The sequence below is a fragment of the Petaurus breviceps genome, unplaced genomic scaffold (assembly GCF_028583685.1).
Source record: "Petaurus breviceps papuanus isolate PSGF00001 unplaced genomic scaffold, PetGlider_PUasm1.0 218, whole genome shotgun sequence".
NCBI lineage: Eukaryota > Metazoa > Chordata > Mammalia > Diprotodontia > Petauridae > Petaurus > Petaurus breviceps.
Window position 1 is genome coordinate 9572770 of NW_027185872.1, and position 13334 is coordinate 9586103.

General features: G+C 47.5%; 1 protein-coding gene across 2 annotated transcripts; it reads right to left on the reverse strand.

Annotated features, from left to right (window-relative positions):
• Positions 1-5702: 5702 nt before the first annotated feature.
• On the reverse strand, positions 5703-12941 carry TAC1 (tachykinin precursor 1). Of its 2 annotated transcripts, XM_069094399.1 has the most exons (4): positions 12386-12941; positions 11434-11457; positions 9968-10021; positions 5703-6373 (listed from the first exon to the last, which is right to left on the reverse strand). In XM_069094399.1, exons 1-4 carry the CDS (start codon positions 12585-12587, stop codon positions 6324-6326), a joined length of 330 nt encoding a protein of 109 aa, XP_068950500.1. In that variant the 5' UTR covers positions 12588-12941; the 3' UTR covers positions 5703-6323. The 2 variants fall into 2 exon arrangements, with proteins under 2 accessions (XP_068950500.1, XP_068950499.1); XM_069094398.1 differs by lacking the exon at positions 9968-10021 and having other exon boundaries at positions 12386-12841.
• Positions 12942-13334: the final 393 nt, after the last annotated feature.

Below are 13334 nucleotides of genomic sequence, written 5' to 3' on the forward strand. Positions count from 1 at the left end.
AGGGGCTTTTCCCGAAGATATCTTTTCCTGTTTTCTTGGGTGAGCAAATTAGCTTTTAAAATAATAAATAGGACCCCGCTCCTCCCACGCCGGGCATATTTTCAGGGGCTCAGCCTCAAAGGCTCAGGGAGGAAGGCATTTCTAGCTCCAGATGTCTTCTATTGGATTGATCCGCTTCTAAGGAGATGCTTGCTTGCAATCTGCCTGTTCATTTTTCTTCCTCGATATGGCTTTTTGTCTTCACTTTGCCTGTGAAACTCTCTTTCTTATCTCCCCCCCCCCCCCCCCCATCCCAACATACACACAAATGCTGCTTGTTTGACTACTTTTCTGAACAGTTCAACGGAAAGGGATTCCTCTTTTAAGGCATATGGGGGCCTTGTTCTCATAGTTTTTCGTAAAAGGCAGGCTTAGAATCCTAAATTTAAGTGAGTAAAGAACACTTCTACAGCTGGTGAAGGGGGACCTAAGCGCAGGATAACACCACGGGAAGTCATCCCAGGAATGGGAAGGGAAAGAACCACAATGAAAAACTGAATTTTGGGTCAATGGAATGAATCGAACGTTTGGCCCAAAAGAAGCGAAATGAGACGAGCCTCCCTCCCCGCCTCTGCTCAGTGCAGAGGTGGGGGACAACGGAGCGGGGAAGTCGTCTGCGCATCCAGCCTTTGAGGGATGTATTGGTTCTATTTGCTCACCTACTCGGCCCCTTCTTTCTTCTTTGCTGTTAGGGATGCCTCTTTGGTAGGAGAGGAGGAAGGAGAGATGTATTGGGAAGTGAAGCTGATGTACAGAACAAAAGAGTTCAAGGCACACTTTTAAAGACTACGGTCGTGGAAGGTTACCACGGGAAGGCTGCTGGCTGTGACCTGGAGAGGAAGCTCCAGGGGATGGTTCTTACACAGTCTCCAGGATCCAGGAAGTGTTTACAAGAAAGGAAGATGAATCCCCTCCCATGCACACCTGCCGAAGGGAGAAAATCAGGGCACTGAGTCGGAAACGTGGACACTACCCCTGCCCCAGGCAAGGGATTCTCCTCCGAGGGAGTCCAGTCAGGTGTCCTCAGTAGAGAGAAGAGCTTGCTTGTGCAGGGGTGTGGGGGTGACAGCAGAGGATGGGGGCCATGAGGGGTAGTGAGATGGCACGAAGGCCCCTGATGAACCTTGTTCAAGGAGAGGTCACAGCTTTTAAAATGGTAGCTGCTGATTTGAAATGACTATCAGAACAATCGCTAACAAAAGACTCCCTCCACCCCCACCCCGTCAGAATGAGCACGACATGCTTTGCAGTATTCCAGATCCAGCCAGGAAAAGCGAAGTATGTCTACATCTCATTAAAAAGAATTCTTTATTTATTCATGCCAAGGAAGCTCACGAGCTTCACTCTGCTTCCACTTTCCACTGAACCTCTCTGACGGGCCCATGAAAGCCTGCTTTTCCAGGAGGGGATGGTGAGTTGCTGGGAAGCAGCCCAGCCCTTAAAAATGATGTGATTGTACGTCAAAAAACTCAAAACTTAAAGAGGGGCCCGAACCCGAGTGTTGGGAACACTCTAGTGACTTGACTCCAAGATCTGCCCGGCGTCAGGAGATGGAGGGGCTTCGGAGCTGCTCCCATCCCCTTTCTCTCACGGCTTTGGGGTTGGACAGGAGAAGGATGGATTGAGAGCCCTCAGGGAGTGTCCAAAGGAGGCACAGCCTGCTGCATCCTGTAAGGGGAGGCCTGAAGCTGACCCTAAGGCAGTGAGTGGGAAATCATGGAAGGGGAGGTTGAGAAACTTCTTCCAGGGGGTTTTCCATGGATCTCCTTCCCTGACTGTCTCTATCCAACTCCCACTCCCACTGAGTTGGGTACTCAGAGCTGGCTAGCTATATCTCCCCCCCCCCCATCCCAGGGTTCTAATGCTATCCCTAGGGCTTCAGGGAGCTAATGCTCCAATGCCACTAATTTGAGGCACCCCCCAATATGCTTCCTTCTGAGATTATCAATTGAGAATCACTTAGTCAACCAGCCATAAATAGCTCTTAGAAAGGGCTAGGTGATCAAAATCCCCCTCCATGGTGAGTCTGTGACAGACTTCTGGGCCAAGCAAGGCCATTATATTTATTCTACATACAGAGTCCTGGGAAGAGTGGACTAGAACTCAGAAAGTGGCCAACCCTGGATGTCCTTCTGCCCCTTTGTGGGAGGCTCAGGAAGATGCCACTCTGTAGCCATCTGTCCTTGACTTCCAAAGCAGACCCTACTGCCAGTTGAGCTGGGTGGGGTGGGGTGGGGAAATGGGAAGTCTAAAATCTATCAAGCTTTCAAGCTCCTGACATCTTTTTCCTCCAGGAAAAGGCAGAGGGATGGAGACCTGGTTAAAGCCTCTCCTCTCCCTCCCTAGGCATCTCCTCTCAGTGGGGTTCAGGAAAGCCCTGCTTGCTGAAGGTGACTCTTATTATCCTGCCAATTGATAGCTGACCCTTGGGGCACAGCTAAGAGGCCTCACCCCAGTTGGAGTGCCTAGTCTAAGGCCTATAGGTGATTGAACTGTTTTCACCTGTTAGGGTGTCAAGGCTAAAATGGGGTGGGGTGGTTCAACCCTACCCTTAAAATGATAATTGGGGTACATAAGGGTAGGAAGTATGGCCTGGCCCTTAGCAGGGTTTGCCCAGGAATGTGCTCAAACTTAGAGTCTGAAGGCTGCTCTCTTCTTTTAAAAATCTGGGACACATTGGCCCTTCTCCAATCTTGTGTTACCTAAGAGCTTCTGGACTGGCTCAGACATCATGGAGGTCAGTGCTCCCAGGAACCCAGGATGGAATTCTTCCTGGCTCTCCTGTTTTGTTGTGTCCAGTATAAAGAGAAAACAGAACAAAATTGAAAGGGAGTATCTCTGATTTTGCCCCCTCATCAGGGATCCCACACACCCCAAGCAGGGGTCTCACCTCTTTTGTGGTACCCCTTCTTCTGATGCATTCCTCACTTACAGCTACTCTGGGCTGCAGCATTCCCCCCATTGCTACATTCTCTTAGATTCTCTAGCATTCCTTGGCCTTGCTTTTTTCCTTCTGTACATTTTGTTTGTAATCAAGGTGGATTTGTAAGCTCCCTGTGCAGCCACACCAGTCTCTTCAGACAAATCACATTTTCCTCCTGGTTGGAATTGCTTCCCTTTGTATCTTGAGAATCTCGTCCTTCAGCATCTCCTATCTTCCCCAGACTAAGTGTTCTTGAAGCATATTTTTGAATGGGATTCTACTTATCCTCTGAATCCAAAAGCTGCCTTTCCAGAGTGTAGGGTGAAGGCCAGTTCTGTTCTTTATCAGAAGCCACCCAGTGGAGTGGGCACCTCTCCCCACTTTCCCATCATTTCTATCCCAGTAATGAGTCACCTCTGTTAGTGACAATAAAATCCAGATTTGAATTTTCCCTTATTGGTTTCTTCACATTTTGAAGGATGAAATGATGGCATTGATAATTACTTTGCAAGTCAAGAAATTATTAGCTGAGAAAGAAGGGGAAAAGGAAGGGAAGAGAAAGAGACAGAGCTACAGATACACACACACAGAAGGAAGGGGAGAGAGGGGGGTGAGAGAGAGACAGAGAGATGGAGGGAGATATGAGAGAAAGAAAGGGAGAGAGACAGACAGAGAGAGGAGGAGGAGGAGGATGGGGAGAGGTGGAAAAAGAGGAGGGGAGGGAGGAGGAGAAGGAGAGGGAGAGAGAATTGGAATGTGTCCCACCAAGCCTCTGTGCCACACTTGTGATCTGTTTCCCAAATTCCTCATCTCTTCCTTCTTTTGGTCCAGGTGGTCTGTAGGTCTCTGGTCAAATCTAGTAAAAGGATTATTGGTGGGTGCCCATCAGTGGGCTCTTGAATGGGTGCTAACAGAGAAATGCCAGGATGATAGAGGCACCTTTGGGAAGGTCCTTCCATGATTGAGTGAGGCCTGGGGAAGACAGTGTGATTATGGGCAAACTCTTTTTTTCACTGTGTGCCTTGGCTTTCTCACCTGTAAAATGGTGCTGCTAATACTTCTTTCCCTGCCTTCCCCAGTTCTTGTGACACTCAGGGAAATGTGGGTAAAGTTCTTTATAAACCTTGACATGCACTGTCAGAGTTAGTAAAGATTGGCACTAAAATGGCCATTCCTTTGATCTCAGACTCGACTTTGCCTGTTGCTCTGGCCTTTGTAACCACCAGGTCAGGGACACGGAACCTCTGGTCTGTGGGGCCGAGACATCCTGGGGCTTCATTTCGCCCAGTATTTAGCAGAAATGTGAAGAGTCCGTCCCAGTTGTGTCTGTACTTGTGAAAACACAATGTGGTTTAGTCTTTAAGAGCCGTGCCCTAACTGGCCACAAGATGGAGGTGTGACCCTAGGAAAGTAGACCTGTTCTCTGCAAAATTGCCAGCTCCCCACTTTCCAGAATAGAAAGCTGGGCATTTTCTGGAAGACTCTGACTTCCCCTCTCCCTCCCCTGCCTCCTAACTCTTTATCTCGGTGCCTTGGTGACCTACAAGACTCAGCAGAAGGCGGTGGGCCTGCTCATTATTTCTTGGGTCTAATAACTGTAGATTTACTGACCTTGGCCTTACATTTCTCAAACATGAAATGGCCTCTATTCCTGTGGTCCTTCATGGATTGTTTTTCAGCGAGCAATCTATGTTCTGCTCTGCATGGACTGTCTCTTAGCTGGTTGTGCCAGTCAAGGTGAGTGGGGCACAGGAGAGGGGGAGGGAATAAACATTCATTAAGTGCCTACTGTGTACTGTCTCCTTTGGCTCTCTAGCCCTGTGAGGCAGCTGCAGTTATTACTCTCATTTTATGGTTGGGGAAATTGAGGCAGAGTGTATGTGTCTTGTCCAGTTACACAGCTAGGAAGCCTGAGGCAAGATTTGAACTCAGGTCTTCCTGAATCCAGGTCTTGAGATCTTGCCATTGTACCACAGAGAGGATTGCAGACAGCTGAGTATCCACCAATCACTAACCTCACACCACTGGGCCTTTCAGGCTATTGGGCTCCCCTGCCTCCAACCCTAACCTCCAGGACCATTCATGGCAATGCACCCAGGAACCAAGATGTTTCCTGTGGAGTCTCTGTGTTTAGGGTGGTGGTGGGGAGTCCTTTCTTGCCTGCTGGAGCCAGGGCTGAAGGGAGGATTTTTGAAGACATGGAACTTTTTAGGTTCACCCACTCAAGGGAGGAAAGATCATCACTTTGTCTTAAATAATATCTGGGGATTTTTCAATGTTTCATGGAGTGCTTTAATAATTGATGCTGAAAATTGATGCTGTGGGCTTGAGGAGTCATGACTGTGGTGGACCAAAGGCCCGACTGGCTCAGTCTGGAATGAGCACCTGGCTCTTTGATGTGCCTTGAGAACTGGCTCCTACTTTACCTGCAAATGAGAGTCATGGATGTGTCACCTCTGCCATATTTAGAGCCCTTTGGAGGCCCCATCCCATGTCCTGCTCCATCATCCAACCTTTGATCAGAATCAAGTAGCCGTGCTACTTCCTGCCTGAATGTGCACCAGGAATGACCTTCCTCCTCTGTAAATTGTCATTTCCCCAGGAAATGATGGCTAGGGGCTTGATGGGCCCCAGTGGCTGCTGAGAGGAGGCTAACACCAGTATTCCCTTCTTGCTGCTAGAGTTTGGTTTAAAATGATCACATTATTGCTCTGGGCAAAAAGGAGGAGACAAAGTGTCCAGAGTGCTGCTGGGTGGTATTTTTAATGGAAAACATTGGACAACGACAAAACTTCCTACCATGAAATGAAGCACTAGGAACCCCTCCAAGCCCAGGGTGCTGTGGATGCTCTCCCTCCTTCTCTCCGCCTCCTCCCTCCCAGCTGTCTTCCCCTCCCTCTCTCTTGCTGTCTCATATATTTACCCACAAAACATGAAGCAGGCTGCAGCGACACAAATATATTTCGATCCCCTAATTACAGAACATCTTAACCGTGGAGATACAGTGGAAAGGGTTTGTGCTACATTTGGAGCAAAGCAGACATTGCTGCATTAACCAAAACATTTCTTTTCCTGGGTGAACAAGTCATCACCAGAAGCACAAGTTCATAGCCAATAATGTGCTTGGTTGTGAAATAGCAGGGCTTCCATTTCTGAGGGATGCAACTTAGAGCCAGAAAACACTTATCCAAGAGGGTCATTGTCACAATATGAAAAATAATTGTCTGGTTGGATTTATAACTCAAAACCACAAGTGTCATTAAATAAATAATCGTTCTATCTAGTGAGGACCTTCAAGGACTCCTCATCATGGTGGGCCAGCAGAGCCCACGACCTTGATGGAAGGATGCTAGGTGATGCCTCATTTGCGCCTTCTCTCATAGTTCTGTGCTGTGTTCCATTCCGAGGACCCTGAAAGGAGAGAAGGAAGCTTGTGTGGTCCATGGAGTGCTTGAGCAAATCAAATGAAGGACTAAGAAATGCTGGCCCTCACCTCAATCGATGAAGACATGTTCTTCAATGTTAGCTATTTCTAAAATCTTCGATATCAACTTTCCCTCTCCTCTCATTTTCTTCCTTCTTGTACCTGGCTTAAACACTATTACTTCAGAATTTCTGATCACTTACCTGGTAAGCATGGACTTCTTTTCTTAGTATAAGATGAGATTGCTTCTCATGTATGAGCTGGGGCAAGTCCATGGCTGGTGCCAGGAGGACCAAGCAAGGCCAAAATGGCAAGGCAGCAATACTAAGGCAGCAGGATGAGTACTGGGGCTCAAAGGTGACAAGAAGCCAGCTTTAAACCAGGCACTGTCTTGTAACCAAATGGCCCCAAGTTTGGTGATTGGAGGGGTTCATTGTGTTCTCTACCTCCTGGAAGGGGACACCCCGACAGTCACCTCCATGATGTTTTAATGGTTTCCAAGAGCTGATGGTGCTCCCAAAGAGCTCTGCAGAGAGCCACTAAGCATCTGGGTTTCCTCCCTCCCTCCCTCCCTCCCTTCCTTCCTTCCTTCCTTCCTTCCTTCCTTCCTTCCTTCCTTCCTCCCTCCCTTCCTCCCTCCCTCCCTCCCTTCCTTTCTCCCTTCTTCCTTTGGAAATGTTCACCTCTCTCCTCAGGTTTTATTGTCCTGTGGTTAAAACTGATGTAAAAACAATAGATATCAATAAAAATCTATGTTAGAAAAGGGAAATGAGCAGAATGTGCCCCCTGCTTCCTGTGGGCAGTTGTTTTGTAAGTACAAGGAGACCCTTGGTGAGTGCATGTTCCTGCTTCTCTAACAAGCTTTAGAGAACATTGTTGTCTTTTTTTTCTTTCCTGTGAAAATCTGTGGTAGAGCCAGCTCAGCCACGACACAAAGCAGGGTGGTCTCGGGACTGTGGCTCCCCCACCCCGGGGCAGCCGGGCTGGGGCTCTGGTCTGAGCTGCCACAAGGCTCCAGCTGCTGTTTCTCTTGGGACACTGGTCATTAATGTCTCAGCCACTAGACCAAGGGCTGGGACTGTGGAATGATCAGTATTGGGAGGTTTGCCCCCAAATCTATGGTTAATGAAGAAATTCTGAGGTAACACACACACATTCTCAATTGGGAACTGAGGAAATTATCAGAACAAATATGAACTGTCACAGAAAAATATACAGACAATTAAGCCCTGAGAGGTGGGGGAGGAGGAGGGGGGAGGAGGTGGGGATTAGCTCCATAATTGACTTAGTTCTCTATTTGATTTTAGATGGGTAGACCCAAGCCCATTAGTGAACAATTTGTGAAAAATAAGCTAAATAGACAAGAGAGATATTCTCCAAGGGTGGGGTGGGGCAACCAAGACTTTAAAACAAAGAAAAAAAAATGGGCCTAAGCTGTATGTGAATTAAGAGCAAATTTGCTCTCATCATTTACTCTTTTTTCTAATTAAATTTTATTTTCATTTCTGAATTCTTTCCCCCTTCCTCTCTGTTCTCCCTCCCTCGCCCATTGAGAAGGCAAGAGAAACAAAATCCATTACACATATATACAGTCATGCAAAATAAATGAGAGACAGAGAGAGACAGGGACAGAGACAGAGACAGAGACAGAAGCAAACATGCTTCAGTCTGCTCTAGGAGCCCATCAGCTTTCCATTTGGGGTGGATAGTATGTCTCATCATAGGAACATGATGCCATACTATTATGCTTCTATCATTTACAATTAAAAACAAACTCATTTTAATTCAATATGGCTTAGAATGGGCAAAGGTATGATCCTCCCATGGGTTCTTTCAGTTAAAAGCCCTGTCTAGTTACTCAAAAGATTTAAAGTGAACAAGGCATTTGCTGATTAGGTTCCTTAGTGTGGGAAGGCTGGTGCCATGACCTCCATTTACTGAAGCCAAAGCAAATTCCATTTCTGTGTCTGGGCCACTGAGACCTGGGCTATTAGGGAGGGCAGGAAAGCTAGCTTCAGGCCCCTGTCTCTTGACTTCCAAAGACCAGCCAGAGACAAGTCTGACACTGTGTCATGGTTAGGTAAGACTCCCCAGAAGCCCATTCATCTGATTCCTAACCAAAATCTAGGATTGAAAGTTTGTGATTGTTTCATAGATCTACCTAAAAATATGCTCACTCCCTACAGTGTGGCCTCAGGCCCTATCTGCTGGCCTTGGCATCCTGGAATATAGTTTAAAAAGGAAGGCCAATTAGAAAAGCAATCAAGAGTAGGCTGGCTGCATGGATCGGGTCCTCACAGGTAAGTTTTGTGGGCATGAAGGTATTTTTCTTGTGACTGGTCCTTCTTGCCCCTGGCTCATGGAGATGAGTTATCCACAGCCAAACTGAAGCCACGCTTATTATCTGGTTACTTCAGGATTAAAAAAAAAATCCAACAAAAATAAAACAGAAACCCCAAACCAAAGTACTCCCTCCCCAAAGCCCGACTGCTAAAACACCCCCCCTACGAATTATTTGATTGTTTAATTTACTAGACCTACAAAATTTCAGTCCCCAAGGTTATCTCAGTTTTTCAGGGCATTAAAATGGTTCTGACTATTCCAAGAGTTTTCGATCCTCTAAGACTTCCCCCAGTTTACACTGCTGAGATTGCCTTTAAAGAGAGACACCTGGGCTCACACAACCTTGTCATTAGGAGCAACTTAAACTCAGGTACGGCTTGGGAAGGATTCACATCTGCTATGGAGAAAGGAAGAAGTTACTTAATCTAGATAGGATGAGCCTGACATGACATTCAGCAGTGAAACTCTCCAAACACATGAGGGGTTTCAGAAAGGCAGCTGACCAGGTTTCCTCAGACCTTACTGAACAAGAAGGGAGGGGTTTGGGCTACAGGGGACATCAGAAAGTTGTCCAGTATGAGAAGAGATTTCCAAATGTTTTTGGACCTTTTGGGATCCTGAAAACTGGGCGGTATTCTCCTTGGTCTGACAGTGCCTGAAGGTCTAGAGATGGAGCAGCTGGCCACTTCTCAAGCTCCCTTTTAATGCTGGCCAGATTTGGACAGTATTTGACTAGAAGGGGGGGGGATTTGTCATTCCCCCTCTTCTAATGTCACCATCCTACTCATCATCACCAGGATTATTGGTGACAAGGCAGAAGGAGGAGCTTTCCAGCTAGCTAACATCTCGGGAGGCTTTCTGCTCGATAACAAATGAAACTCAAGCTGGAGTTTTCATCTTTAAGCCCCTGAAATATTTTTTTCATGCACCAGTGAGATTCCTTGGAGCTTACTTTTCCAGTTAAAGAAAAAGCAAGAACAGATGAGCAGAAAGACACATATTAGCATGGTTCTAGCATTGACCAGGCTGCCTTTGAGAAGGGAGTGTCCTTACCAGGCTCTGCTCTGTTTGGATCACCAGACATGAGCAACCCTCAGTTACACTTAGTTTTAGGTTCATATAAGCAAACTCTGTAGTCTCTTATTCCATTTCAGTACTTGGAGAAAGGGATTGTGGGCAGGAAAAGCAATTATAGATTTCCAATGCTATCTCTAGTTTCATTTGAGAGTTATACATACCAGAAGTTAAAGATCTTTTGCCCATGAGTCCAACAAAGGAATCTGTTTTATGCCCTGAAAAAATATATGTTGTGGTGTTGAAATATGCAAAGAATTCTTGTGATTAGAAAAAGTAAGAAAGATAGTCTCTCTCCTGATCAAACTTGTCTCCATTGGGACAGTCATTGAAGGGGGAACATGACTCTTTCCTATAGGGTAAAGCCCATGGGCAGGTGAACAGAGAAGCCCACATATGTTCCAAAGTCTGTCTAAGCATCACTAAGTATTTTTAATTTGGGTACAGAATTAATGTTTTTCTTATGACAATTTTAAATTGCTCCTAAATGAACCAGCTTAGAGAGATTTTCTGTCTAGATTAGGTCGATGGGAGAGAATCCAGCTATTTCTTGCTTTCCCTAATTGGGCACTTACAAGGGCCAGATTCCACTGTCTCTGCCCAGGCTGGTCTCAGTCTAGATCAGGTGGGCAGCTGCAGGCTGGAAGCTGTGTCTGTTCAGGACACAGGCAGGTGAAGAGCCACATTCCCAGGGCTGGGCAGAATCTCCTCTTGGCTCACAGGGAGAGGCCAGTACTACTTTAGCTGAGAGAATCTCAGCCCTGCACCCAGTCTAGTGGGGTGTGGTGGTGAAGGGGGAAGGGTTGTATTTCTACAGTTACTTTCAAACATCTCTGAGGCCAGAGGTTTCTAGATGCTCAGTTACATATGAGGGTTTTAAAAGACTTTCAGTTGGGAATCCCCTGGAAAGCCAAGGGGCTGACTAACCACTGGAGAGTGTGGCCCTTTGAGGAGCAGTGCCTGTAAAGGAAGGCTTCAGCATCTGCCCTCTCCCTTGGACCTGTGTCCTGAGTGGGGCTTCCCACAGAACTTCATCCCTTCTGAACAACTGGGAGTAAGCATTTTCCATCCAGACACCAACTTGACCTGTTGGAATTCGCCAATTTCTGATCATGTTTGTTGAGTCAAGGGACTGGTCAGAAGCCACCAGGACTCTAGTTCTAAAATGATGTCACTCATCAGAGTTTGCTGAAGTCTCTGAGGAATCCCCCTACCTCCCTAGGGTTTAAATGCTCAGATAGCAAGATTGCACAAACCTAAGTATTTCTGTCCCTGGGGCACAGTGTCAGGGGCTGGAGGAGAGATGCAGTTTAGGTCTCTGCCCTCCTAGAACTTAGAATCTCCAGGGGGCATGAGCCACTAATAAGAAGCCTACAGCCCTGTTATCAGGATCTCCACAGATATTCATCTCTCTGATCACTAAAAAGCATCAGAAAACCTGGCCAAAAGAATCCCAGCCACTGTCTTTCCAGAAAGCTCATTCTGGGTGAAGTCATGGGCAGACTATTTCCCCTCTGGACCAGCAGGATCATGAGTAACTACATGCACCCAAAGAAGAGAAGCTGGTACATGAGTATCATACAACCTAGCTCATAATCATGACAAATGTTAAAATAATATTGAAACTTACTTTTATGAGATATTTGGCCGTGCCCTAGGGGGGAAGAATGGAAAGAGATTAGTGAGCAAAAATAGGCTTAGAGGGTTCAAAGAACAAGCCACCCTGGACAGTTACCTGATCAGCTGCCTGGACAATTGTCTGAATAACTGCCTGGACAGCTGGCTGAACAGCTGCCTGGACAGCTTGGCACAGTGTCAGAAAATAGGTTTATAGAAGATGACCATTAGATCAGCCCTATGAGGCTGGAACCCAAAGGTTAGTAATGAAAGCTAAATAATTAAGATTTTAACCTCAAGAAATTCCCCCCTCATCACCCTCCCCAATGGAAACAAATGAATGGCTACAGGAAGATTCCATAGCCAGGTTCTGATTTCCACTTATCAGTAATGTGCACACAGGAGTGAATGCCCAAGAGTGTAATGTTGGGAGTCAGGTAGGAGGTGGGGAAATGTTTACCATAGAGAGCCTTTAACATGCCCACTTACTTGTCAATTGAGGTATCTGACAAAAAATAAATTGACATTAACCAGGCAGAAGTGGCAAGGACAGTATGAATTTCATCCGGGAAATGGAGGCTGGAGCTATGATGTGATCCATTGGGCAGCCAAGCCTTATTGTCCACTACTGGCGGCCAATCTGCACACTGAAGATGGTGTCTGTGATGGGTGCTGTCCTTGAGTGCTCTGCCCCACCCTCCTCCCTTCCAGGGATCTGGAGGCCACTCACAAGTTAACGTGTCTCCTAACCTGGGAATTTCAGACACTTGAGTGTTGGAAGAGTGCATGTAAGAGGCTGGCGGAGAGGGGCTGGCTCCTGTGTGTCTCTTCAGAATCAAGTAAGAAATGGGGAGAAGATCAGGACAGAGCTCTGCCCCTCCCCGCTGTCTAAGGGAGGAGGGAAGGGCTGAGGCGCTCCAGGCTTCCCTTTGGAGCAGCTCTAGGAGAGGGGTTTGGGTACTTACCAGCATCCCGTTTGCCCATCAACCCAAAGAACTGCTGAGGCTTGGGTCTCCTGGCAATTCTCTGCAGGAAATGCTCAAAGGGTTCGGAGAGCTCTTCCTGGGGGGGTGAGTGTGGGGGAGGGGTGAGTGTGGGGGAGGGCAGAACAGACAGACAGAGACAAGAGACAGCTGTTGCATCACTGCAGCAATCTGGAAGGGGCATGGGGTTTGCACCCTCCTTAATCCTTAAGACCAGGACTATAGAGTTCACTGGGAAGAGGGCCTTGGCCTGGGCTGGATGTAGACAGCAGAGGAGAGAAAGGGAGGGGCCAGGGGAAGATGAGGAAAGAAGAGAGAAGAGATGAGGGAACAGGAGAGAAATGGAGAAGAGGGGAGGGAAGGAGAGAGGAGAGAGGAGAGGAGAAGCAAAGAGAGGGAAGAAGAGGAGGGAAGGAGAGGAGGAGGAAGGGGTGGGTTTTTTCCCAGTTCCCCCAAGTTCAAGGTGGGCCAAGATATTTGCTGTAGGACTCAGGGGGAAGGGGCCACACTGCAATTTTCTGCACCCAAGGGTAACAGGATGTGGTCATGGTACCCCCTTCCAGAGGGCTCTGCCCTGGACTGTGGCCACCTCAGGTCTGTCTGGTTATGAGCCCTCCCTGCCCAGCACCCCCTTCCTCTCATTTGTCTCCAGGAGCTCCCTCCCCAGACTTGGAATAAAGGAATCTCCCCTTTTCTTTTTTTTGAGTGGAAGTCGAGATATGGAGAGAGGAAAAAAAACATCCACGTGGGCCCTAGAAAAGCCTCTGTTCTAGGGACTTGTATGGCCACGGGACTGACCACAGAGTGACCCCCAGGCACTGGACCTGAGGCCGGAGCCCCAGCCCCACCCCCAAATGTTGCGGCTTTAGTGCTTCTCACTCACTGAGGGAGGAATCCGCAATCGAGGGAGCAAGAGAGGGGGCCAGGGCTC